Source organism: Peromyscus maniculatus, chromosome 21 (assembly GCF_049852395.1).
Source record: "Peromyscus maniculatus bairdii isolate BWxNUB_F1_BW_parent chromosome 21, HU_Pman_BW_mat_3.1, whole genome shotgun sequence".
NCBI classification, from domain to species: Eukaryota; Metazoa; Chordata; class Mammalia; order Rodentia; family Cricetidae; genus Peromyscus; species Peromyscus maniculatus.
This window is the reverse complement of record NC_134872.1, coordinates 58321912-58349477: the sequence shown is the minus strand read 5'-3', so window position 1 is coordinate 58349477 and position 27566 is coordinate 58321912. Positions and strand designations below refer to the sequence as shown.

General features: G+C 42.4%; 2 protein-coding genes across 2 annotated transcripts; one reads left to right on the top strand and one right to left on the bottom strand.

The window, feature by feature from the left end:
• Window positions 1-504: 504 nt before the first annotated feature.
• LOC143269879 (KH homology domain-containing protein 1-like) lies at window positions 505-2621 on the bottom strand. The gene is made up of 3 exons (XM_076557100.1): window positions 2522-2621; window positions 936-1118; window positions 505-623 (listed from the first exon to the last, which is right to left on the bottom strand). Exons 1-3 carry the CDS (start codon window positions 2619-2621, stop codon window positions 505-507), a joined length of 402 nt encoding a protein of 133 aa, XP_076413215.1.
• A 19269-nt stretch (window positions 2622-21890) lies between these two features.
• Window positions 21891-23860, top strand: LOC143269878 (KH homology domain-containing protein 1-like). Its single transcript, XM_076557098.1, has 3 exons — window positions 21891-21990; window positions 23123-23305; window positions 23616-23860. Exons 1-3 carry the CDS (start codon window positions 21891-21893, stop codon window positions 23738-23740), a joined length of 408 nt encoding a protein of 135 aa, XP_076413213.1. The 3' UTR covers window positions 23741-23860.
• Window positions 23861-27566: the final 3706 nt, after the last annotated feature.

Below are 27566 nucleotides of genomic sequence, written 5' to 3'. Positions count from 1 at the left end.
TTGATCATATTCCCAGTTTAATTCAATAATTATATTTATGATATTCATGAATTACATTAATTCATTGTTTATTACATTCATGTTATTACATCTGGACACTACTGTCCATTTTGGGGACTTTACATCACACAAAACAGACATTCTGTATTTAGGAAATCATTGCTCTCTATTCCTTTCTACTCCATCATAAGGTAATATCTAATCTTTTTATTCCTATAAATTTGTATATTCTCAATATATTGAATGTAATACAATTTCAAAGTATTTGTCCGTTTTTTGAATGTGAGAACATTTTATGTACAACTGCAGGAGAAATAATACACAGAAACCTTGAACATAAAAACAGGTTATAAATTAAAAGTCCAAGGATATTTTCAACACTAAAGTACTTTCTCTGTAAAATATAGTAAATATGAGCCTGGCAGTGGTGGCAAACTCCTTTAATCCTAGCACTCGAGAGGCAGAGCTAGGTGGATCAATGTAAGATAGCTGAGGAGAGCCAGGTCAGAAACGAAAAATGATATAGAAAATCAGGCCACATATGTATGCCAGCATACTGAAAGTGGCATACAAGTCAGCATAGGTCAGTGGTTGGTTCTGGACGCGATGCAACATCTTTTCACCTAGGGAGAGAATGTGGAACAAAGGTAAAGTGAGGCTAAGGACTAGGAACCAAGATTTCCTTGGGGACATGATAGAGGAAGAATTCAGACAAGCCCAGGCCCACCCAGGTGATCTATTCATACCTCCCCAGGATCTAAGAGACTTCAGGAAATGTACATGGCTATAACCTAAAACTATTTCCCTTATGTTGGACTTTGAGGAGCATCTGGATTCCCACAGTCCTGAGAGGCTCAATCAGAATTTATGGTGCCATACAACTATTATCTGTCAGGCAGTCAACCCTCAAGGGCATATCTGTCAAAGTCACCTACCTCGGGCCTGGTGGTAAGCTTGCTGGCTCCCCACACTCCGAATCATATCCATCAACCACCGCTTTGCTCTGAGTGGTCCAACCACAGTGACTCGAGTCTGGCCTGAGGCTGTAAACCACCTCTCCATTTGAATGAGGGTGTTGCTGTGTAACTGGATTCGACTGAGGTATAAGTCTAAATGACCTGAACACAGAACATACAACAAAAGGATTTATAAGCCACTAGCACTGGGTGTATGTGAGGAGGCAGGTATTGGGTGGCAGTTACCTCCAAGATTAAAACCTGTTCTGAGTGAAGCTGGAAAGAGAGTGGATGTTGAAGACGAGATAGAAGAACAGGGTGTGGCGGACATGGTGGTGCACTCCATTTTTGCTGGCACTCAGAGCACAGACAGACACATCCTTGTGAGGTCAAGGGCAGCCTTGATTATAAAGCTAGGTCAGGCCACACAGGACTATATAGAGAGGCACTATCTCAAAATACAAAAGCAAAAATCAAACAAAATGTTTAAGAACCGGGGCAGGAATACACTCCATCCTTCAGGAAAGCCCCTAAGACAGAACAAACAAGCAAGTTCTGGAAGTCCCTCAAAATTGATCAGCTTCAAAAGGATCTGACCTCACCAAGTGTACTTAAGCAAATCCAGAAGTGGTCAAACCAACCTTTAATCCCTGCACTAAGGAGGCAGAGGCAGGGTGATACCTTCACCTACAGAGCAGATTCCAGGATATTTAAGGCTACACAAAGAAACTCTGTCTCAAAAAGACAAAACAAAAAGGGTAGGTAAGCAGTAAAGACTGTCAGTAGTCAGGCTGAGGCAGACAGAGAGAGCTATGGAAAAATCACAGTCCATCAAGTCTGAAAGAAGCAGAGACCAGCTGAGCCCCTGGGAAAGATCACCCAAGAGCATGTTGAGTTGCCTGCTGGCTGTTCAGTGTGATCCAGGTTCCCCAGCTTCTGTGGGCTGTCACCCAGGCTGGGTAGGCTTCAGTGACACAGCTGTTTGGTGTCATTTCTGCTCCTGTGGTAACCCCTCACTCCTACCCCTAAGGAACCCCAAAATCTCATTGGTTCACCAAGTTTCACTGATGGTTTTCTTTGCTGTTTTGGGCTCCCTCTCTGGGGTGAGTACATTGTAGTGGGTAGCCATTCCAGCTTGGATCTGGAAGGTCCAACCCCCATTGAGACTCTGGCAACTGTCACACCTACGAGGTGGGGCCAGGGGGGGGGCACCTGGAGACCAGAGACCTGGATGGGCCAGCGCTCTCTCTGTGAACTCTCTCTGTGCAAGGACGCTGAACGGTGAAGGTGGACTGTGCAAAGCTCCGGAGAACACTGCTGGACTGCAATACACCTTCCCCAGACCCTGCGACCTACCTATTACTTAATTTGTGAGTTACACCATTAAATAAATATCCTTTTAACTACGTGGAGTGGCCAAAATAATTTCTCCAATAGTACATATTCGCCCACATCTCCCCAAAAACGGTGTCACACAACAACAGGGAATCTGGGATAGACTGCATAAAAGGAGAAGATTGGAGAACCATGAAAAGGGGGAAGAGGACATAGGAAAGGCCACCTACCAAATATGTGCTCTCCCTGGGCTTCATCTATGAATGTCACAAGTGGGACATCAAAGTTTTCAGGCAATGTCCACCAGGCATTCTTGTTGACACCATCCATTTCCATCTCAAGTGCTCTCTTACTTCAGAATAAGGCAAGTCCAAGCAGCTGACGGTCCAATGTAGTTGTGAAGAATGGCCCAGGCTCTGGCTTATATACTCACTCCTAAAGCCAAGCCCTTGATACACCTTAGGGTAAAGGATTCTTCCCTAAATTTCTCCTGTTAATCCAACCAATCAGCTGTTGGCTTAGTCTTTTACTACAGTGAGGTCATCATTAGTGCCCAGGAATATTGAATTTCTTCTAGGTAATCTTAAAGGTGCTTGAGGAAGTCTCCGGAATATCAACTAGAAAAGTAGATGAGGTCCAAGTGGTGTTGGTGCACGCCTTTAATCCCAGCACTTGGGAGGCAGAGGCAAGTGGATTTCTGTGAGTTCGAGGCCAGCCTGGGCTACAGAGTGAGTTCCAGTACAGGCTCCAGAGCTACACAGAGAAACTCTGTCTCAAAAAACAAAAAGGAAAAATAAATGAGGGACAAATGTGCCGGATCAGGAAGGTCCTTGGTGGGTGCTACATCTGTTTGTTTCTTTTTTGTTTCATCTTGTTTCCTTGGAGACCAGGTCTCTCTACATAGGTCTGGCTGTCCTGGAACTTACTATGTACATCAGGCTGGTCTCAATCACACAGAGATCCACCCATCTCTTCCTCCACAATGCAGGGATTAAGGACCAGAGCCACCAACCCAGTGCCCTTACTGCCCTACTTACATAATCACTGTTTGTGGGTTAGTCTAGTATGTGTGTGTGTGTGTGTGTATATATATATATATATATATATATATATATATATATTAGAATATATACTGTGAAGACAGCTAATGAAAAACGGCCATGAATTTGGAAGAGCTCAAGGAGGGATATGTGAGAGGGTTGGAATGTAAGAAAGGGAACGGGTAAAATGGTACAACTATATAATACTCCCCAAATAAGAGAAATAAAGTCAGAAAAGTTGGTGCATGCCTTTAATCATAACACTGGGGAGGCAGAGACAGACAATCCTCTGAGTTTCAGCCCACTTGGAGAGTTTCAAGATGCAGAAATGGTATTACTCCTTCAGTGAAATTTCACTCCAACCATTAGCAAGTCAACATTCTTTCTCCTGCCTGCAGTGCAGGTCTCTAAATTCCAGTCTAAATGTAGTGTGCTGTCAGCCTTAGGTGCATGGATGTTTGAAGCAACATTGTAAAGATGGCCTACTTATTATACTGCAGCTTTTTCTGATGCTTGGTCATCTCTGGCAAGTTACTGGTTTCTCAGGGCTCAAGATTTATCAGGCATTATTTATAGCAACGGTAACCACCTTGGCCAGGATAATTTCTTTTTTTCTCTTTAACTCTCTTTGTTGGTTGGTTGGTTTCATTTCATTTAAGACAGGGTCTCTCTAATGTAGGTCTGGCTGTCCTGGAACTCACAGGGTACCTCCTGACTCTGCCTCCCCAGTGATAGGATTAAAGGTGTGCGTCTCCACCCAGCCCTTCAAGAAATGTTTGTGTTTGATAGAAAAAAATTAGTGACAACAAACTCTTGGGGAATATGTTGTCATTGGACACATCTAATTTATATTTTCTTTTTATTATTAAGTGTTTTTGTTTGTTTGTTTTATTTACTTAATTTTTGTTTTTTGAGACAGGATTGCTCTGTGTAGCTCAGTGCCTTTCCTAGATCTCTCACTGTAGAGGAGGCTGGCCTCCAACTCACAAAGATCTGCCTCCCTCTCCCTCCCGACGGCTGGGATTAAATGTGTGCAGCACCACCCACCGCCGGGCTAAGTTTTTATTTATTTATTTGTTTGTTTATTTTTAATTACACTCATAATATTAATTACATTCGTGGTATTTATGGATTACATTCACAGTATTCATTCAATAATTATATTTATGATATTGATGAAGTACATTAATTTTATTGATTTATTATATTCATGATATTATTTCTTGATACTACTCTCCATTTGTGGGACTTTTCCATCACACAAAACAGACATTCTATACTTAGGAAGTCATTGCTCTTTATTTCTTTTTTCTACATCTTGAGATAATGTCTCATTTTTCTGTCACTATGATTTGTATATTCTATATATGTCATGAAATACAATACAATAGTATTTGTCCTTTTTTTGAAGGTAAAAAGATTTTATGTACAATGGCAGGAGAAATAATACATATAGCGTGAACATAAAAACAGGCTATACTTGAAAAGTCAAGGATTATTTTCAACAGTACAGTATTTTCTCGGTGGAATATAGTAAATATGAGCCTGGCAGTGGTGAACACCTTTAATCCCGGAACTCGGGAGGCAAAGCCAGGTGTATCACTGTGAGGTCGAGGCCAGCCAGGTCAGAACCCAAAAACGATATGAAGAATCAGGCCAAATATGTATTCCGGCATGCTATAAGAGTTATCCAAGTCTGCATTGTTCAGGGGTTGGTTCTGGACGCGATGCAACATCTTTTCACCTAGGGAGAGAAAGTGGAACACTGGTAAAGTGAAGCTCAGGACTGGGATCCAAGACTCCCTTGGGGACAGGATAGGGAAAGAATACAGACAAGCCCAGGCCCAACCAACCAGTCATCTATTCATACCTCCCCAGGATCTTAGAGACCTCAGGAAATGAAAATGGCTGTAACCTAAAACTCTTTCCCTTAGAATGGACTTGGAGGAGCATCTGGATTCCCACAGTCCTGAGACACTCAATCAGAATCTATGGTGCCATACAACTATTATCTGTCAGGCAGTCAACCCTCAAGGGTATATCTGTCAAAGCCACCTACCTCGGGACTGGTGGTAAGCTTGCTGGCTCTTCACACTCCAAATCATATCCATCAACCACCACTTTGCTCTGATTGGTCCAACCACAGTGACTCGAGTCTGGCCTGAGGCTGTAAACAACTTCTCCAGTTGAATGAGGGTGTTGCTGTGTAGCTCAATGCTTCTGAGGTATAAGTCTTCATGGCCTGAACACACAAGATACAACAAAAGGATTTACAAACCACTAGCACTATGTGAGGAGGCTGGAATTGGGTGGCAGTTACCTCCAAGATTAAAACCTGTTCTGAGTGAAGCTGTAAATAAAGACAGTGGATGTTTAAGAAGAGATAGAAGAGCAGGGTGTGGCAGTCATGGTGGTGCACTCCTTTAATCCTACCACTCAGGGCACAGAGACAGATACATCCTTGTGAGGTCAGACTGGATTATAAAGCTAGTTCCAGGCCACACAGGGCTCTATAGAGAGAGGCACTATCTCAAAAAACAAAAGCAAAACATCAAACAAAATGTTTAAGAAACGGGGCAGGAACACACTCCATCCTGCAGGAAAGACCCTTAGACAGAAGAAAAAAGCAAGCTCTGGAAGTCCATCAAAATTGATCATCTTCAGGAGGATCTGACCTCACCAAGTGTACTTAAGGAAACCGGCAGTTGGTCAAACACACCTTTAATCCCGGCACTCAGGAAGCAGAGGCAGGGGGATATCTGGATCTACAGAGCAGATTCCAGGCAAAGCTACACACAGAAACTCTGTCTCAAAATGGCAAAACAAAAAGGGTAGGTAAGCAGTAAAGACTGTCGGAAGTCAGGCTGAGGCAGACAGAGCTGGGGAGAAACACAGTCCAACAAGTCTGAAAGAAGCAGAGACCAGCTGAGCCCCTGGGAAAGATCACACAATGGCATGTTGACTTGCTTGTGAGCTGTCACCCATGCTGGGTGGGCTTGAGTGACACAGCTGTCTTGGAGTCATTTCTGCTCCTGTGGGTAACCCCTCACTACTACCCCTAAGGAGCCCCAATAATTCTCATTGGTTCACCAACTTCTACTGATGGCTTCGATTTCTGTTATGGGTTCCCTCTCAGGGGTGAGTACATACTTGCCCACATCTCCCCAGGAATGGTGTCACACAACAACTAGGAATCTGGAACAGACTGCATAAAAGGAGAAGATTGGAAAACCATGAAAGAGGGGAAGAAGACATAGGAAAGGCCACCTACCAAATATGTGCTCTTCCTGGGCTTCATCTATGAATGTCACAAGTGGGGCATCAAAGTTTTCAGGCAATGTCCACCAGGCATTCTCGTTGAAACCATCCATTTCCATCTCAAGAGCTCTCCCTCTTCAGAATAAGGCAACTCCAAGCAGATGTCTATCCAATGTAGTTGTGAAGAAGAGCCCAGGTTCTGGCTTATATACTCACTCCTAAAAGCCCAGCCCTTGACACACCTTAGGGTAAAGGATTCATCCCTACGATTCTCCTATTAATCCAACCAATCAGATGTTGGCTTACTCTTTTAATACAGTGAGGTCATCACTAGTGTCCAGGAATACTAATTTTCTTCTAGGTAATCTTAAAGGTGCTTGAGGAAGTCTCCGGAGTATCAACTAGAAAAGTAGATGAGGTCCAGGTGGTGTTGGTGCACGCCTTTAATCCCAGCACTTAGAGGCAGAGGCAGGTGGATCTCTGTGAGTTCCAGGCCAGCCTGAGCTACAGAGTGAGTTCCATGACAGGCTCCAAAGCTACACAGAGAAACCCTGTCTCAAAAATCGAAAAAGAAAAAGTGAATGAGGGAAAAATGTGCAGGAGCAAGAAAGTCCTTTGTGGATGCTACATCTGTTTGTTTCTTTTTTGTTTTATCTTGTTTCCTTGGAGACCAGGTCTCTCTACATAGCTCTGGCTGTCCTGGAACTTACTATGTACATCAGGTTGGTCTCATTCTCACAGAGATCCACCCATCTCTTCCTTCACAGTTCAGAGATAAGGACCTGAGCCAACAAGCCAGCGCCCTTACTGCCCTAGTTATACAATCAGTATTTGTGGATTAGTCTAGTCTACATCCCTAGTTCCCAGAGGGTGGTGGCATTTATTATTTATTTGATAATTTCATATTTTAGAGATTATAGGGGAGCAGAAAATCATGCTGAGCTAATTGCATATATATATAGATGCCTGTGAAGACAGCTAATGTAAAATGGCCATGAATTTGAAAGAGATCAAAGGGGGGTATGTGAGAGGGTTGTAGTGGAAGAAAGGGAAGGGGTAAAATTGTGTAATTATATAATACTCCCCATAATAAGAGAAATAAAGTCAGAAAAGGGGGTGCATTCCTTTAATTCTAACATTGGGGAGTAATAGATAGGCAGTCCTGTGAGTTTGAGCCCAGCCTGGAGAGTTTCAAAATGCAGAAAACTTATTTCTCCTTCAGTGGATTTTCACACCAACCATTATCAAGTCAACAATCTTTCTCCAGGCTGTAATGCAGGTCTCTAAATTCCAGTCTGAATGTTGTGTGCTGTCAGCATCCAGGTGCATGGATGTTTGAAGCAACATTGTAAAGATGTCCTGCTTATTATACAGGAGCTTTTTCTGATGATTGGTCATCTCTGGCAAGTTACTGATTTCTCAGGTTTCAAGATTTATCAGGCATGATTTATAGGAATGGTAACCACCTTGGCCAGGACAATTTCTTTTCTTTCTTTCTTTTTTTTTTTTGTCTTTGACTCTCTTTGATTCTTTGTTTGTTTCATTTCATTTTATACAGGGTCTATCTCATGTAGGCCTGGCTGTCCTGGAACTCACAGGGTTCCTCTGACTCTGCCTCCTGAGTGCTTGGATTTAAGGTGTGCGTCTCCACCCAGTTTTCAAAAAATGCTTGTGTTTGGTAGAAAAAAAATAACTACAAGCTCGTGTGGAATTTGTTGTCATTGTTCACATCTAATTTATTCATTCATTAATTTTAATTACAATCATGATATTAATAATATCTGTGGTATTCACTGATTACATATTCAGTTTTCATTCAATAATTATATTTATGATATTCATTATTTACATTAATTGAATTGATTTATTACATTCATAATATTACGTCCTGATTCTAAGGATCATTTGTGGGACTTTTCCATCACACAAAACAGACATTCTGTACTTAGGAAATCATTGCTCTATATTTCTTTCTTCTACATCTTGAGATAATGTCTACTTTTTCTGTCTCTATGATTTGTATATTCTATATATGTCATGTAATACAATTCTATAGTATTTGTCCTTTTTTGGAAGGTAAGAAGATTTTATGTACAATGGCAGGAGAAATAATACACAGATAGCATGAACATAAAAACAGGTTATACTTCAAATGTCCATGGTTATTTTCAACAGTACAGTTTTTTTTTCTCTGTAGAATATAGTAAATATAAGCCTGGAGGTAGTGTCAAACACCTTTCATCCCTGTACTCGGGAGGCAAAACCAGGTGTATTTCTGTGAAGTCCAGGCCAGCCAGTTCAGAACCCAGAAACCATATCACAAATCAGGCCATATATGTATGCTCAAAGCGGCATCCAAGTCAGCGTTGGTCAAGGGTTGGCTCCGGACAAGATGCAACATCAATTCTCCTGAGGAGAGAATGTGGAACAATGGTAAAGTGAGGCTCAGGACTAGGAACCAAGATTTCCTTGGGGACATGATTGGGGAAGAATTCAGACAAGCCCAGACCCACCCAGGTGATCTATTCATACCACCCCAGGATCTTAGAGACCTCAGGAAATGAAAATGGCTATAACCTAAAACTGTTTACCTTAGAATCGACTTTGAGGAGCATCTGGATTCCCACAGTCCTGGGAGGCTCAATCAGAATCTATGGTGCCATACAACTATTATCTGTCAGGCAGTCAACCCTCAAGTGCATATCTGTCAAAGTCACCTACCTCGGGCCTGGAAGTAAGCTTGTTGGCTCCCCACACTCCGAATCATATCCATCAACCACTGCTTTGCTCTGAGTGGTCCAACCACAGTGACTCGAGTCTGGCCTGAGGTTGAAAACCACTTCTCCAGTTGAATGAGGGTGTTGCTGTGTAGCTCGATGCTTCTGAGGTATAAGTCTTCATGGCCTGAACACACAAGATACAACAAAAGGATTTACAAGCCACTAGCACTATGTGAGGAGGCTGGAATTGGGTGGCAGTTACCTCCAAGATTAAAACCTGTTCTGAGTGCAGCTGTAAATAAAGACAGTGGATGTTGAAGAAGAGATAGAAGAACAAGGTGTGGAGGTCATTGTGATGCATTCCTTTAATGCTGGCACTCAGAGCAGAGAAACAGACACATCCTTGTGAGGTCAAGGCCAGCCTGTTTTAAACAGCTAGTACAGGTCACACAGTGCTATATAGAGGGACACTATCACAAAAAAACAAAAGCAAAGAGCAAACAAAATGTTTAAGAATCAGGGCAATTACATACTCCATCCTGCAGGGAAGCTCCTTAAGACAGAAGAAATAAGCAAGTTCTGGAAGTCCCTCAATATTGTTCAGTGTGCTCCAGGTTCCCAGCTTCTGTGAGCTGTCACCCATTTTGTGTGGGCTTTAGTGACACAGCTGTCTTGGAGTCATTTCTGCTCCTGTGGGTAACCCCTCACTCCTATCCCTAAGGAACCCCAATAAATCTCATTGGTTCACCAAGTTCTACTGATGTCTTCTGTTGCTGTTATTGGTTCCCTCTCCAGGGTGAGTACATACTTGCCCACATCTCCCCAGGAATGGTGTCGCATAACAACTGGGAATCTGGGACAGACTACATAAAAGGAGAAGATTGGAAAACCATGAAAGAGGGGAAGAGGACATAGGAAAGGCCACCTACCAAATATGTGTTCTTCCTGGGCTTCATCTATGAATGTTACAAATGGGACATCAAAGTTTTCAGGCAATGTCCACCAGGCATTCTCGTTGAAACCATCCATTTCCATCACAAGAGCTCTCCTGTTCAGAATAAGGCAACTCCAAGCAGATGACTGTCCAATGTAGTTGTGAAGAATGGCCCAGGTTCTGGCTTATATACTCCCTCCTAAAGCCCAGCCCTTGACCCACCTTAGGGTAAAGGATTTATCCCTCAATTTCTCCCATTAATCCAACCAATCAGCTGTTGGCTTACTCTTTTCCTACAATGGGTTCATCTTCAGTGCCCTGGAATTCTAATTTTCTTTTAGGTAATCTTAAATGTGCTTCAGGAAGTCTCCTGAGCATCAACTAGAAAAGTGGAGAATGTCTTGGTGGTGTTGGTACATGCCTTTAATCCCAGCACTTGGGAAGCAGAGGCAGATGGATCTCTGTGAGTCTGAAGCCAGCCTGGCCTACAGAGTGAGTACCAGGACAGGCTCCAAAGCTACACAGAGAAACCCTGTCTCAAAAAATAAAAACAAGCAGATGAGGGATGAATGTGCAGGAGCAGGAAGGTCCTTGGTGGGTACTATATGTTTGTTTCTCTTTTGTTTTATTTTGTTTTTTTTTTTGAGACAAGGTCTCTCTACATAGCTCTGTCTCTCCTAGAACTTACTCTGTACATGGGGCAGGTCTCAGTCTCACAGAGATCCGCCCATCTTTTCCTCCACAGTGCATGGATTAAAGACTTATATCAGCAAGCCAGCACAATTACTGCCCTTATAAAATCAGTGTTTGTGGGTAAGCCTAGTCTACATCACTAGTTCCAATGGTTGGTGGCATTTATTATTTATTTGATAATTTCAGATTTTATAGCTTAAGGGGTATAGTACAATTTGCTTCGGTGGTTATATAGAAGTATATATGTATATACATATATATATATGTGTGTGTATGTATATATATATATATGTATGTATGTATATATATGTCTGTAAAGACAGCTAATGAAAAAAGGCCATGAGTTTGAAGATCAAGGAGGGGTATGTGAGACTGTTGGGAGGGAAGAAAGAGAAGCGGTAAAAAGGCGTAATTATATTACACTCCCCAAAATAAGAGAAATAAAGTCAGAAAAGGGGGTGCATTCCTTTTTTTGGGGGTGGAGAAACTTGCTATTATATCCCCATTTTATTTATTTATTTTTTTAATGCTGAATGCAGTTTGTTGAAGGAGGGAGGAGGTCTTGAATACAGGCTTACAGCACAATGGGAGAACCCTGAGTGCAGAAGTTCGATACTGATGTTTTACAATCTTGCATCTAACCTGTTAACACCCAATATACAGGATACACAGACAAGGAACTTCCCTTAAGCATTCAGGAGGGTGAAACCGGGGAGGGAATTAGCATAGGGAGGATATCAAAGTTAAGGTCAGCAAGCAATGCAACAGTTACCCAAAACGGGGGCCAGGGCCCTACAGGTCCCCCTTTTACTAATAATGTGCTTCTGATTTAGGTTGCATGGGACGTCAGCAGGTCACCTTACCAGTCATGGAGATGCCTGCTCAGGCCACACAGGTACTCTGTCTTAAGTTGGTGAGCGCCCCCCAGGCATTACTGGTCTCTAAATACTCATTATCATACAGACTCAATCATGCATGAGCTGCAGAGTTAACTGCTGCCAAAGATCTCAAAGTGGCACTGAGCTTGCAATCTGTGTGTTTGACACAGAAAAGACCAACAGTAGTCCTAACCCATCCATAGCCAGTAGGCTAAAGGCAACTGAGCCATTCCCTTCCTAAATGAGCCTTACTGCAAATTGGAGTCCTTGTAAGATGGTATCCCAAAGGCAAATGGAATTTGAGTTTATAAATTTATAATTTTAAAAGCCAATTGAAATGTATATAACTATTGAATTAAATTCATCATGCCCAATAAAATGAAAGATTAATTAACTGTGGTAGCTACTTTTGCCGCCAGGGTCTCCACTGTGCTAGCTGTAGTAAGCAATTATAAAATGGTAATCCCAGAAACAGTAGCAATGATGTCCACCTCTGCTATAATAGTAACAACAGCAGCAGCAATGTTAGAAAAGAAATGTTAGAAAAGAAATGTTAGAAATGTTAGAAAAGAAATGTTAGAAAGAAAGAAAGAAAGAAAGAAAGAAAGAAAGAAAGAAAGAAAGAAAGAAAGAAAGAAAGAAAGAAAGAAAGAAAGAAAGAAAGAAAGAAAGAAAGAAAGCTGGGCGGTAGTGGCACATGCCTTTAATCCCAGCAATCAGGAGGCAGAGGCAGGCAGATCTCTGTGAGTTCAAGGCCAGCCTGGGCTACAGAGTGAGTTCCAGGAAAGGTGCAAAGTTACACAGAGAAACCTTGTCTTGAAAAACTGAGAGAGAGAGAGAGAGAGAGAGAGAGAGAGAGAGAGAGAGAGAGAAGGCAGAGGCAGGAAAATCCATGTCTTTCAGGCCACCCTGTTCTACAAAAAGTATTCCAGTACAGGGCTACATAGAGAGACCAAAAAAAAAAAAAAAAAAAAAAAAAGAAGGTTAAGAAAGAAAGAAATCAGGATCCTCCTGCCTCGGGCTCTTAAGCACTGGGATCACACACAGGTCCATGTCACCACCATGCCCTGTTCATCTAACTGTAGGACTGGAGCTCTCTCAGAGCAGAGGGAGAACTGTTAGGTCTCCTCTGCACCTTCTCTACTTCCACCACCTCCCACCCCTCTGCTCAGTGGCCTCTCAGACAAGGGAGACTGATTCCCAAAGTTCAGACCCTCACAGAGCTGAGTCTGTCCTCAGAACCCCTACATTTTCAAAGCAGGGAATGGGGCAGATGATGAGATGTATCTGCACGACTTGGATGACTCCACTCTAAGCAGCCCCCACACCTGTAAACCTCAGTGTCCTGGCTCCTTTCCTTTCTCCATTCCTCCGAATGGCTGCATCAGATGCCGACAATTTTTCATGGACTAGAAAAGTTAACTTTCTCAAACTTTGTCTTAGAGTTCAAAAAAGGGATCCAGCTGGGCGGTGGTGGCGCACACCTTTAATCCCAGCACTCGGGAGGCAGAGCCAGGCAGATCTCTGTGAGTTCAAGGCCAGCCTGGTCTACAGAGCGAGATCCAGGACAGTACATTTGGTAGGGGAGGCCAAAATCCTTTTAGAGTATAGATGAGCCTATAGAAAAATGTCTGCCGAAAATCAAACAGTGAAGGGGATGAATAGGAATCTCACACAACTTAAGTAAAACAGCTCTCTGAACAGATGAAGACAGGTTTCTTCTGTATCCCAGAATCTAATCAATATTTATATGTATAATTCAGCTATCATTTGGCTTAAAAGGGCTTATTGGGAAATGTTATCATTTATACTATTTTCTACAAAAAGTATTTTACTGTTTAAAATAATCCTAGACTTTTAAATTATAACCTGTTTTTTAATGTTCAGGGTATCTGTGTATTATTTGTCCTACAGTTGTACATAAAATGTTTTTACATTTAAAAAAAAGGACAGCACACCTTTAATCCCAGCACTCGGGAGGCAGAGGCAGGTGGATCTCTGTGAGTTCGAGGCCAGCCTGGGCTACCAAGTGAGTTCCAGGAAAGGCTCAAAGCTACACAGAGAAACCCTGACTCGAAAAACCAAAAAAAAAGGACAAATACTATAGAATTTTATTACATGAAATATATAGAATATGCAAATCCATAGAAACAGAAAGATTAGATGTTATCTCAAGATGGAGAAGAAAGGAATCTAGACCAATGATTTCCTAAGTTCAGAATCTCTGTTTTGTGTGATGGAAAAAAACCCACATATGGACAGTAGTATCAGGACATAATATCATGAATGTAATAAATCAACACAATTAATGTAATTAATGAATATCATAAATATAATTATTGAATGAATACTGCAAACGTATTCAATGAATACCACAAATGTAATTAATATCATGAGTGTAATTAATGAATATCATGAGAGTAATTAAAAAATAAATTAAAAACAAAAAAGGATCCAAACTGTCTTCTACTTATCTTATTCCGTTCCCAGCTAGCATCACCTATAGCATACATTGACTGGCCCCTAAATAGAAAAAAAAATAGCCTGACCAGGTGAGGTGCCTTCTATAAGTAAGACAAGCACTTGGGAAACTGAGGCAGGAAAGCTCATGGGTTTAAGCCCAAGTCCAGCTCCACGAAATGCCCTTGATATTCTCTTGTATTTGCCTACACTAAACCAACCTAGCAGTAGATTTTCTGTGCAAGGCAGTTTCCAAGGTCTGGGAAGGCTACCCTGACTCCCAGGAGTTACAACCCAGGGCTGGGGCTGGAAACAAGCTAAAAACTGCTTCTCTCACATACCAAAAGCCCTGTAGGCTCCTTGCTGAGTGAAAAGAGGTTGTGCAGAGAACTTCTCAGAAGGCTTAAGATCATCCTAGTCTTAACATACAAGCAGATGGGGGCGGGGCAGAAAATGGGATGCAGGGTCCAGATGGAGACATGTTTATAGTAGGCAGGGAGGCCACCTGGCTGAGCCTGAGGGTGAGCCTTCAGCACTGTTTTCTGGGATCCATGAGTTGACTATCAGGCTACTGGATTTCCTTAACTATTTTCTCTTCACAGGGCTCTTCAGCCCACTGTGTCTTACCAAGGCATCACTTTCTATTTTAGGATATGGGTGGTTTCTTGAGCAGAATGAAATGGTGGGGATTGTTAGGCAATGGTTGGAATTAATTGTGTTCCAAAGCTACCAAGGTAGTTAACTAAAGAAAGAGTCCAATTAGTTTCAGATTAGAAAACAATCCTAAACTTGATTGGAAAGGAACAGCCGAACCACCCCCCCCCCTTTGATACAGTATCATCACTAAGAATCCAGGGCTATCCTGGAAATCACTATATAGTTCAAGCTGGCTTTGAACTCACAGAGATCTGCCTCCATCTGCCTTCCAAGTGCTGGAATTAAAGGTGTGTGTTACCACATACCCAAAAGCCTCATAGAAACAGTGTTGGTGGGTGGATTTACTCTATTATCAGATTCAGGGGAAACAACTATGGTACTGGCCAAACTGATCACACATTGTGATGTCAATACTTCAGGAAGTATGAATTTGACCTACATTGATTTAATGAAGTGTTGGAAAAATATATTTCTTCTGTATTTGGGAGAAGAGTTTCCTGTGTCCTTCCCGTGTTCCAGTGTGAATCCTGGAATGTGTTGAGCCCCTCCCAGCCCACTTGTGGACACTAAGGATATAGTAGCTGTGTCCTCCCGAAAGTGATACAGCAGAGGGTGAAGCCTGGTACCTTGATGATGGAGTCAAGCAGACTGTGTCTTATCAAAGTCAAGATGTGATAGACAACTTGTGCCTACATTCGTGTTGTGGCTGTCCATTATTTCCTTTCTTTGTTCTCAGCCACAGTTTCTTCCGCTAGATGCCAATGCATCTCTATGGAACACCACTTTGCATAATGTGTTTTGATGAAGTAATGATAGGTTGCCCATGCTTGAATGGGATTGGGCAGCCAATAACCATGAACTCTTTCTCCTTCTGTTCTTTGTCCTCCTCATCTTCATCTTTTCTTGGCCTATATAGGATCTCACTATGTTATTTAGGCTGAACTTGGGTTTAAACCCATGAACTTTGCTGCCTCAGTTTCCCAAGTGCTTGTCTTACTCATAGAAGGCACCTCACCTGGTCAGGCTATGTTTTTTTTCCTGCTTAGGGTCCAATCAATGTATGCTGTAGGTGAAGCTAGCTGGGAATGGAATGAGATAAACAGAGGGGAGTCAGGATCCCTTTTTTGGACTCTAAGACAAAGTTTGAGAAAGTTAAACTTTCCAGACCATGAGCAATTGTAGGCACCTGATGCAGTCATTCTGAGGAATGGAAAAAGGAAAGAAGCCAGGACACTGAGGCTTACTAGGGCCCTGGGGGGGGCATGGCTGCTTAGGGAGGGTTCCCTCCTGTCTGGCAGATATAGCTCATCATCTGCCCCATTCCCTGCTTTGAAAATGCAAGGGTTCTGAGCTCTGTGAGGGACTGAGCTTTGGGAATCAGTCTCCCTTGTCTGAGAGGCCACTGAGCAGAGGGGTGGGAGGTGGTGGAAGTAGAGAAGGTGCAGAGGAGACCTAACAGCTCTCCCTCTGCTCTAAGAGAGCTCCAGTCCTACAGTTAGATGAACAGGGCATGGTGGTGACATGGACCTGTGTGTGATCCCAGTGCTTAAGAGCCCGAGGCAGGAGGATCCTGATTTCTTTCTTTCTTAACTTTTTTTTTTTTTTTTTTTTGGTTAGGGGACAGGGTCTCTCTATGTAGCACTGTATTGGAATTCTTTTTGTAGAACAGGATGGCCTAAAAGGTATGGATTCTCCTGCCTCTGCCTCCTCTCTTTCTTCCTTCCTTCCTTCCTTCCTTCCTTCCTTCCTTCCTTCCTTCCTTCCTTCCTTCCTTTCTTTCTTCCTTCCTTCCTTTCTTCCTTTCTATTTTCCTTCTTTCCTTCCTTCCTTCCTTCCTTCCTTCCTTCCTTCCTTCCTTCCTTCCTTCCTTTATTTGTTTTTGTGTTTACATCCAGACTGAAGCTTCCCTTCTCTCTTATCATCCCAGTCCCTCCTCCCATCTCTCCTCCTCTCTCCCATCCACTCCCCCTCCTCCTTTTCTCTTCAGAAAAGGGCAGGCCTCCCATGGATATCAACCAGTCATGGTATAAGTATATCACATTGCAGTGAGACTAGGCACCACCTCCTCTGTTAAGACTGGATTACTGTCTCTGCCTTCTAAGCACTGGGATTAAAGGTGTGAGCCAACATGGGGTCTTGATTTCTTTCCCCTCCTTACCCCTGGGAGACAGGGTTTCTCTTCTTAGTCTTGTAGACTTGTAGTCTTGATCTGTAGAGCAGGCTGCCCTCAAAAGCAGAGATCTGCCTGCCTCTGCCTCCTGGGCACTGGGATTAAAGGCATGCAACATCACTACCCGGCCTGGATCTTTATTTCTGGGCCAGCCTGCCAGGCATAGCCAGATTTTGTCTCACCAAACCAAAATAGCTTGTGTTGTTATGCAAGCTTGTATCAACAGCATAAGGGAAGCTGAGCCCAGAGGGTCATCTAAGGCCTGAGACCAACATGGGATACATCTGAGATCCTGTGTCAAACCAGTCCCCAGATACATCTGAAGCAAGCCCTCCAAATCAATACTAATAATACAACTAGGGAATACAACCCAGAAGTTGTCTCTTTTGAGGTCCTAGGGATCTAAATGAATGAATGCTCCATGGTGGGTTGAGAAACATGCACAGCCTCTTGTGGGGCAAAATCTTTATTTTATTATTCATGGCTGCCTCTGTGACATTATTGTGCAGTCAGTTTTGGGAGACGGCTAGAAGAAAAAGCAACAGCTTTCTAGAACAGTTTCTCTTAGATTTGGTGACATATCTTGACACCTTGGTTTTGAAATGTGTGTTCGTGTGTGTGTGTGTGTGTGTGTGTGTGTGTGTGTGTGTGTGTGTGTGTTTTGGGTTTTTTGTTTTGTTTTGTTTTGTTTTTCAAGACAGGGATTCTCTGTATAGCTTTGTGCCTTTCCTGGAACTCACTCTGTAGCCAAGGCTGGCCTCAAACTCACAGAAATCCACCTGCCTCTGCCTCGCCAGTGCTGGGATTAAAGGTGTACACCACCACTACGCAGCGAAATGTCTGTTCTTCTTCTTGAAGTTTATTAACAGAAGTAAGAATACACTTTTCTAGTTATGAGCAGTATTGTATTTGACCAGGACATAGTATTCAGTGGGCAACCCTTTTCCTGTCTAATGATTTGGTAGTTCAGAGTGCATCAAAATGCTTAAAATGCTTGCAGACACTAATAGAATGGGGCTTCAGCAAGTGCTCTGTGAGAAAACACAGTAGCATATTGGAACTCCCCAAACTGAAGAGGAGGGGAGGGCAGGTGTTTTCCCTTTTTTTGAGCCTGGGTCTCTTTATTACATACCTCTGGCTACCCTGGAACTCATTATGTGGACCAGGCTGGCCTCAAACTAAGAGATCCACCTGCCCACAGAGCCTTCTAAGTGCTGGGATCAAAGGCATGCCACTATATCCATCTAAAGTGAACATTTAAAAACTACTATATTTTTTATTTATTTTGTGTGGCTGTGCTTTAATAGTGAGGGCCACTCACAGCAGATGAAACTGCGGAACTGGGATAATACATCCAACAGCAACTGATGGAACAAAGGACAATATTTAATTTATAGATTTTAGAGGATGTTAATCTCTGAGATTAGCAGGGCCTTTGAGTGTAGAGGGGAAGAGTCTTAGACTTTAGTAGACTAGTACCTTACTAGATAGGATATAAAGCAATAATTTAAGACATTAATCCTGTTGCACCCACCCTACCTTGGGACTATTAATGCTAAGGGTTTAGAAGCTTAAGTGATAGGATATAAGTGTGGCTACTACCTTCTCAGAGACAGTCTCTGTATTTCAACCATGTCTCTGGTTTAAAAAAAGGGGGAAAAGCTTTTTTTTTTTTTTTTTTTTTTTTTTTCCGAGACAGGGTTTCTCTGTGTAGCTTTGCACCTTTCCTGGAACTCACTTGGTAGCCCAGGCTGGCCTCGAACTCACAGAGATCCGCCTGGCTCTGCCTCCCGAGTGCTGGGATTAAAGGCGTGCGCCACCACCGCCCGGCTTGGGGGGAAAAGCTTTAAAAGAAAAATAAAATAAAGGGAAAATTAGATGTGAACAATGACAACAAATTCCCCAGAAGCTTCACTAGGCAAAATGACTATGACAGATAGTTTAATGTTTTCTACCAAACACAAACATTTGTTCAAAGGCTGGGTGGAGAAACACACCTTTAATCCTAGCACTCAGGAGGCAGAGTCAGGAGGATCCCTGTGAGTTCCAGGACAGCCAGACCTACATTAAAGAGTCTCTGTCTTAAAGGAAATAAAACAAACAAACAGAGTTAAAGAGAAAGAAAAAGAAATTATCCTGACCAAGGTGGTTACCATTGCTATAATTAGTGCCTCATAAATCTGAGCACTGACTTGCCAGAGATGACCAAGCATCAGAAAAAGCTGCAGTATTATAAGCAGGCTATCAATGGACAGAGCCAGGTAATGACTTCTATGGAATATTTTTCTAGTTGAATGAAATTCAGTGTGTGTATTTAAGGTAAACACTGGTTAGGTATGATTTAAATTTTCTGAAACACTCATAAAAGAAATAAGATCTGGAAGCTGTAGAGGATGGTTTATGTATATTTCCCTCCAAATTCAAATGTTAACATGCTCCAAAAGAAACGCATTACCGCGGGGCGGTGGTGGCGCACGCCTTTAATCCCAGCACTGGGGAGGCAGAGGCAGGTGGATCTCCCTGTCTCAAAAAACAAAAGAAAAAAATGGGTAATGTATGTGGCCTATGTTTTTTTATTGTTGCTAATATTTATATTTAATATAATTTAATAGTATTTAATATAATTTAATATTTAATAATATTTATATTGTAATAACTAGAGGCTAATTTGTTTATGTATATAATATGTATATATTTATATTTAAAATTTAAAAATGAGCAAGGTCTGGGAGTGCACACTTTTAATCCCAGCACTTGAGAAGCAGAGGAAGGATGATCTCTGTGAGTTAGAGGTGTGACTGATCTACACAGCCAGGCCTATGTAGAGAGATCCTGTCTCAACCTGGTATACATCTTTTATCCCAGCAATCAGGGTAGGAGGATCTCTTGTGAGTTTAAGGCCAGCCTGGTCTAGACAGTGAGTTCTAAGACAGTCAGGACTACATAGTGAGACCCTGTCTTCAAAAGTAAAAAAGAAAAGAAAAGAAAAGAAAAGAAAAAACAACAAATAATAAATAAACAAGCAAACAAATAAAATTTTAAAATGAATGCAAAAACACTCTCAGAGAACTGGCAAGATGGCTAATCTGGTAAAGACACTTGTCAAGCCTAACAGCCTGAGTTCCATTCCTAAGACACACGGAAAAAGGAAAGAACTAATTCCTGCAAGTTGTTTATTGACCTCCACACATGTGGCCTGCTACATGCCTGTACGTACACACACACACACACACACACACACACACACACACACACACACACACACACTGTAATTTAAAAAATTGTTTAAATATCTCAGGGTTTGATATCTCAAAAGTGCCAAAACAGCTTTGAAATTTGTGGATCTATCTCAACATCTGTGAATACAGCTCTTTATTTGCAGATGGTGGTGGGAGGGGGGCAGCTTGGGCATGTTGAGACATGATTTCATGTATGTTACACTGGCTGAACTCTTGACAAAGCTGAGGCTGAACTCCTGATTGTCCTGCCTCCACCTCGCAAAAGCTGGGATTACAGGTGAATGCCATCATGGGCAGCTTTACTTTCTTTAAGCATCTGGTTTGCTTTAAATCGGATCAGCTATTTTTGGTATCAAGTCATCTTAATAGGCCAGATATGTGATGATTCAGAAACATACAAAGGTTCACACTCATTTGTTCATTAAATAAACACATACTCAATGGTTAAAAAAAAAATAAGCAGGCCATTTTTACAATGTTGCTTCAAACTTCCATGCACCTAGATGCTGACAGCACACAACATTCAGACTGGAATTTAGAGACCTGCACTGCAGCCTGGACAAAGAATGTTGATTTGCTAATGGTTGGTGTGAAACTTCACTGAAGGAAACATACATCTTCTGCATCTTGAAACTCTCCAGGCTGGGCTCCTACTCAGAGGTCTGCCTGTCTCTGCCTCCCCAGTGTTAGGATTAAAGGCATGCACCCCTTTTTCAGACTTTATTTCTCTTATTTTGGGGAGTATAATATAATTACACCATTTTACCCCTTCTCTTTCTTCTCTCCCAACCCTGTCATATACCCCTCCTTGATATCTTTCAAATTCATGGCCGATTTCATTAGCTGTCTTCACATGCACATGTATATGTATATACATACATACTCCTATATAACCAGCTCTCTTTGTTTTTCCTCTGCGCCCTAAGCCCTAAAATATGAAATTATCAAATAAATAATAAATGCCACAACCCTATTGGAACTAGGGATATAGACTAGACTAACCCAAAAACACTGATTTTATAAGAAGGGCAGTAAGGGTGCTGGCTTGCTGGCATAGGCCTTTAATCCCTGCACTGTGGAGGAAGAGATGGGTGGATCTCTGTGAGACTGAGACCAGTTTGATATACATAGTAAGTTCGAAGACAGCCAGAGCTATGTAGAAAGACCTTGTCTCAAAATAAAACAAAATAAGAAACAAACAGATGTAGGACCCACCCAGGATCTTCCTGCTCCTGCACATTCGTCCATCATCCACTTTTCTAGTTGATGCTCAGGAGACTTCCTGAAGCACATTTAAGCTTACCTAGAAGAAAATTAGTATTCCTGGGCACTAATGATGACCTCACTGTAGTAAAAGAGTAAGCCAACAGCTGATTGGTTGGATTAATAGGAGAAACTTAGGGATGAATCCTTTACCCTAAGGTGGGTCAAGGGCTGGGTTTTAGGAGGGAGTATATAAGCCAGAACCTGGGCCCTTCTTCACAACTACATTGGACAGTCATCTGCTTGGAGTTGCCTTATTCTGAAGTGGTGGAGCTCTTGTGATGGAAATGGATGGTTTCAACGAGAATGCCTGGTGGACATTGCCTGAAAACTTTGATGCCCCACTTGTAACATTCATAGATGAAGCCCAGGATCAGCAAATATTTGGTAGGTGGCCTTTCCTATGTCCTCTTCCCCTCTTTCATGGTTTTCCAATCTTCTCCTTTTATGCAGTCTGTCCCAGATTCCTAGTTGTTGTGTGACACCATTCCTGGGGAGATGTGGGCAAGTATGTACTCAGCCCTGAGAGGGAACCTATACCAGCCAAGGAAGCCATCAGTAGAACTTGGTGAACCAATGAGATCTATTGGGGCTCCTTAGGGTTAGTAGTGAGGGGTTACCTACAGGAGCAGAAATGACTCCAAGACAGCTGTGTCACTAAAGCCCACCCAGTATGGGTGACAGATCACAGAAGCTAGGGAACCTGGAGCACACTGAACAGCCAGCAGACAACTCAATATGCAGTTGGGTGATCTTTCCCAGGGGCTCAGCTGGTCTCTGCTCTTGCAGGCTGCTTGGATGGGGTTTCTCAGCAGCTCTGTCTGCCTGAGTGTTACTACAGGCAGTCTGCACCGCTTACGTTCTCTATTTTGCTTGTTTTGTTTTTTGAGACAGAGTTTCTGTGTGTAGCCTTGGCTGTCCTGGAATCTGGTCTGTAGACCAAGATATCCCCCTGCCTCTGCCTCCTGAGTGCTGAGATTAAAGGTGTGTTTGACCACCTCCCACTTTGCTTAAGTACACTTGGTGAGCTCAGATCCTCCTGAAGCTGATCAATTTTGACCATTTTCGTTTTTCCTTTTGTTGTTGTTGTTGTTTTATTTTGGTTTTTGTTTGTTTGTTGTTTGTTTTTTGAGATAGTGCCTCTCTGTGTAGCACTGAATGGCCTGTAACTAGCTATTTAGACCACGCTGGCCTTGAACTTACAAGGATCTACCTGCCTCAGTGCCCAGAGTGCCAGGATTAAAGGAGTGCACCACAATGACTGCCACACCCTGTTCCATCTCTTTTTTAACACCTGCTGTCTTTACAGCTTCACTCAGAACAGGTTTTAGGGGATTTAGCTCAGTGGTAGAGCGCTTGCCTAGCAAGTGCAAGGCCCTGAGTTCGGTCCTCAGCTCCAGAAAAGAAAGAAAGAGAACAGGTTTTAATCTTGGAGGTAACTGCCACCCAATACCAGCCTCATCACGTACACCCAATGCTAGTGGCTTGTAAATCCTTTTGTTGTATCTTCTGTGTTCAGGCCATGAAGACTTACACCTCAGAAGCATCGAGCTACACAGCAACACCCTCATTCAACTGGAGAGGTGGTTTACAGCTTCAGGCCAGACTCGAATCACTGTGGTTGGACCACCCAGAGCAAAGCGGTGGTTGATGGATATGATTTGGAGTGTGGGGAGCCAGGAAGCTTACCACCAGGCCCGAGGTTGGTGACTTTGACTGATGTGTGGTTGAGGGTTGCTTGCCTGACAGATAATAGTTGTATGGCACCATAAATCCTGATTGGGCCTCCCAGGACTCTGGGAATCCAGATGCTCCTCAAAGTCCATTCTAAGGGAAAAGTTTTAGGTTACAGCCATTTTCATTTCCTGAAGTCTCTAAGATCCTGGGGAGGTATGAATAGATACCTGGGAAGGCCTGGGCTTGTCTGAATTCTTGCCCTATCACATCCCCAAGGAAATCTTGGTTCCTCGTCCTGAGCCTCACTTTATCATTGTTCCACATTCCCTTCCTAGGTGAAGAGATGTTGGAGAGAGTTCAGAACCAGCCCCTGACCAACGCCGACTTCGATGCCTCTCTCAGGGTGCAGTCACATTCCTGGGGCCTTTCTCCACCTGACCGGATGAAAGGGACCACCTAAGACTGATCTATTCTGGGAAACCAGGGGAGTTCTCACCAGCATTTGAGAAAAACATGAAAGCTACTAAAGGGACTTGGTGTACTATCCTGTCACTCTGAGGGGAGTCTCCTCAGCATAAGACAGTGCTGTGTTGGCAAACATGCAATAAATAAGTTACCTATTGTGAAATGCTTTCCCTGATAATTTATTTCCTTTGGATAAACTTACCAACCCAGTATCTCTGGAAGCTGTGTTTCTAGGTCTAGACTGACTATATTGTCTCCTAGGAAGCCTAGTACAAAGAAGGGGACCGGGAACATAATACAATCAGCTTAAAAGATGGAAAGCCTGGTAGGCTACTCTCTATTGGCCCAAAACACAGGTTCTGCAGACAAAGCTCCTAGAAGATTTAGGGGTCTCTATCCTTCAATCACAAGGGAATAGAGAAGAGTGGATGTAGGGATTCTGATGGAGACAATTTGTTGAAGTTGCCAGGGTGGATACTCAGTTCACTGAGCCTGGTTAAAAAAAAAAGAAAAGAAAAGAAAAGAAAAGAAAAGAAAAGAAAAGAAAAGAAAAGAAAAGAAAAGAAAAAAGAAAAGAAAAGAAAAGAAAAGAAAAGAAAAGAAAAGAAAAGAAAAGAAAAGAAAAGAAAAGAAAAGAAAAGAAAAGAAAAGAAAAGAAAAGAAAAGAAAAAAGAAAAAAAAAGATGTTGCATCGTGTCAAGAACCAACCCCTGACCAAAGGTGACTTGGATGACTCTTTCAGCATGCCCGCATACATATGTGGCCTGATTCTTGATATCGTCTTTTGGGTTCTGACCTGGCTGGACTTGACCTCACAGAGATACACCTGGTTTTGCCTCCCGAGTACTGGGATTAAAGGTATTCAACACTGCCAGGCTCATATTTACTATATTCTACCGAGAAAATACTGTACTGTTGAAAATAATCCTGGACTTTTCAAGTATAACCTGTTTTTATGTTCACGCTATCTGTATTATTTCTCCTGCCATTGTACATAAAATCTTTTTACCTTCACAAAAAAAACAAATACTATAGAATTGTATTAGGTGACATATATAGAATATACAAATCATAGAGACAGAAAAATGAGACACTATCTCAAGATGTAGAAGAAAGAAATAAAGAGCAATGATTTCCTAAGTACAGAATGTCTGTTTTGTGTGATGGAAAAATCCCACAAATGGAGAGAAGTATCAAGAAATAATATGAATGTAATAACTCAATAAAATTAATGTAATTCATGAATATCATAAATATAATTATTGAATGAATACTGTGAATGTAGTCCATGAATACCATGAATGTAAATAATATCATGAGTGTAATTAAAAATAAATAAACAAATAAATAAATAAATAAAAACTTAGCCCAGTGGTGGGTGGTGTTGAACACATTTAATCCCAACACTGGGGAGGCAGAGGCAGGCAGACCTTTGTGAGTTTGAGGCCAGCTTGGTCTACAGTGCCAGATCCAGGAAAGTCACTAAACTACACAGAGCAATTCTGTCTCAAAAACCAAAAATTAAGTAAATAATAAAAAACAAAAACAACTTAATAATAAAAGTAAAAATTGAAATTACATGCGAACAATGACAACAAATTCCCCAAGAGCTTGTAGTCACTAATTTTTTTCTATCAAACACAAACATTTCTTGAAAGGCTGGCGGAGATGTATACCTCTAATACTAGCACTCAGTAGGCAGAGTCAGGAGGAACCCTGTGAGTTTCAGGACAGCCAGACCTACATTAGAGAGACCCTGTCTTAAATTAAATGAAACAAACAAACAAAGAGAGTTAAAGAGAAAGAAAAAGAAATTATCCTGGCCAAGGGGGTTACCGTTGCTATAAATAATGCCTCATAAATCTGAGCCCTGAGAAATCAGTAACTTGCCATTGATGACCAAGCATCAGAAAAAGCTGCACTATAATAAGCAGGCCATTTTTACAATGTTGCTTCAAACATCCATGCACCTAGATGCTGGCATAACACAACATTCAGACTGGAATTTAGAGACCTGCACTGCAGCCTGGAGAAAGAATGTTAACTTGATAATGGTTGGTGTGAAACTTCACTGAACAAGAAATACCTTGTCTGCATCTTGAATTTCTGCAGGCTGGGCTCAAACTCACAGGACTGCCTATCTCTGCCTCCCCAGTGTTAGGATTGAAGGCATGCACCGCCTTTTCTGACTTTATTTCTTTTTTTTTTTTTTTTGGTTTTTTTGAGACAGGGTTTCTCTGTGTAGCTTTGCGCCTTTCCTGGAACTCACCTGGTAGCCCAGGCTGGCCTCGAACTCACAGAGATCCGCCTGGCTCTGCCTCCCGAGTGCTGGGATTAAAGGCGTTTGCGCCACCACCGCCCGGCCCAACTTTATTTCTTTTATTTTGGGGAGTATTATATAATTACACCATTTTATCCCTTCCCTCTTTCTTTTTTGTTTTTTGAGACAGGGTTTCTCTGTGTAGCTTTGGAGCCTGTCCTGGAACTCACTCTGTAGCCTAGGCTGGCCTGGAACTCACAGAGATCCACCTGCCTCTGCCTCCCAAGTGCTGGGAATAAAGGCGTGCACCACCACCACCCAGACCTCATGCACTTTTCTAGTTGATACTCAGGAGTCTTCCTCAAGCACCTTTAAGATTACCTAGAAGAAAATTAGTATTCCTGGGCACTAATGATGACCTCACTGTAGTAAAAGACTAAGCCAACAGCTGATTGTTTGGATTAATAGGAGAAACTTAGGGATGAATCCTTTACCCTAAGGTGGGTCAAGGGCTGGGCTTTAGGAGTGAGTATATAAGCCAGAACCTGGGCCCTTCTTCACAACTACATGGGACAGTCATCTGCTTGGACTTGCCTTATTCTGAAGAGGGAGAGCTCTTGTGATGGAAATGGATGGTTTCAACGAGAATGCCTGGTGGACATTGCCTGAAAACTTTGATGTCCCACTTGTGACATTCATAGATGAAGCCCAGGAAGAGCACATATTTGGTAGGTGGCCTTTCCTATGTCCTCTTCCCCTCCCTCATGGTTTTCCAATCTTCTCCTTTTAAGCAGTCTGTCCCAGATTCCTAGTTGTTGTGTGACACCATTCCTGGGGAGATGTGGGCAAGTATGTACTCACCCCTGAGAGGGAACCTATACCAGCCAAGGAAGCCATCAGTAGAAGTTGGTGAACCAATGAGAATTATTGGGGCTCCTTAGGGGTAGTAGTGAGGGGTTACCCACAGGAGCAGAAATGACTCCAAGACAGCTGTGTCACTCAAGCCCACCCAGCATGAGTGACAGCTCACAAGCAACTCAACATGCCATTGTGTGATCTTTCCCAGGGTCTCAGCTGGTCTCTGCTTCTTTCAGACTTGGTGGACTGTGTTTCTCCCCAGCTCTGTCTGCCTCAGCCTGACTTCTGACAGTCTTGACTGCTTACCTACCCTTTTTGTTTTGTCATTTTGAGACAGAGTGTCTGTGTGTAACCTTGGCTGTCCTGGAATCTGCTCTGTAGATCAAGATATCCCCCTGCCTCTGCCTCCAGAGTGCTGGGATTAAAGTTGTGTTTGACCACCTCCCACTTTGCTTAAGTACACTTGGTGAGGTCTGATCCTCCGAAGCCTATCAATTTTGAGGGACTTCCAGAACTTGCTTATTTCTTTTGTCTGAAAGTGCTTTTCTGCAGGATGGAATGTGTAACTGTCCTGGTTCTTGAATATTTTGTTTGATGTTTCCTTTTTTTTTTTTTTTTTGAGATAGTGCCTCTCTGTAGCCCTGACTGGCCTTGAACTCACCAGGATCTGTCTGTCTCTGTGCCCTGAGTGCTAGGATTAAAG

Bases quoted from the DNA above. Each gene is read 5' to 3' on its own strand.
- LOC143269879 (XM_076557100.1), bottom strand. From the start codon at position 2,621: ATGGATGGTGTCAACAAGAATGCCTGGTGGACATTGCCTGAAAACTTT. The intron at 1,119-2,521 runs GTAGGTGGCCTT...TTCTGTGTTCAG, and splicing joins CCAGGGAGAGCACATATTTG to GTCATTTAGACTTATACCTC. The intron at 624-935 runs GTAGGTGACTTT...TTCTCTCCCTAG, and splicing joins AGCTTACCACCAGGCCCGAG to GTGAAAAGATGTTGCATCGC.
- LOC143269878 (XM_076557098.1), top strand. From the start codon at position 21,891: ATGGATGGTTTCAACGAGAATGCCTGGTGGACATTGCCTGAAAACTTT. The intron at 21,991-23,122 runs GTAGGTGGCCTT...TTCTGTGTTCAG, and splicing joins CCAGGATCAGCAAATATTTG to GCCATGAAGACTTACACCTC. The intron at 23,306-23,615 runs GTTGGTGACTTT...TTCCCTTCCTAG, and splicing joins AGCTTACCACCAGGCCCGAG to GTGAAGAGATGTTGGAGAGA.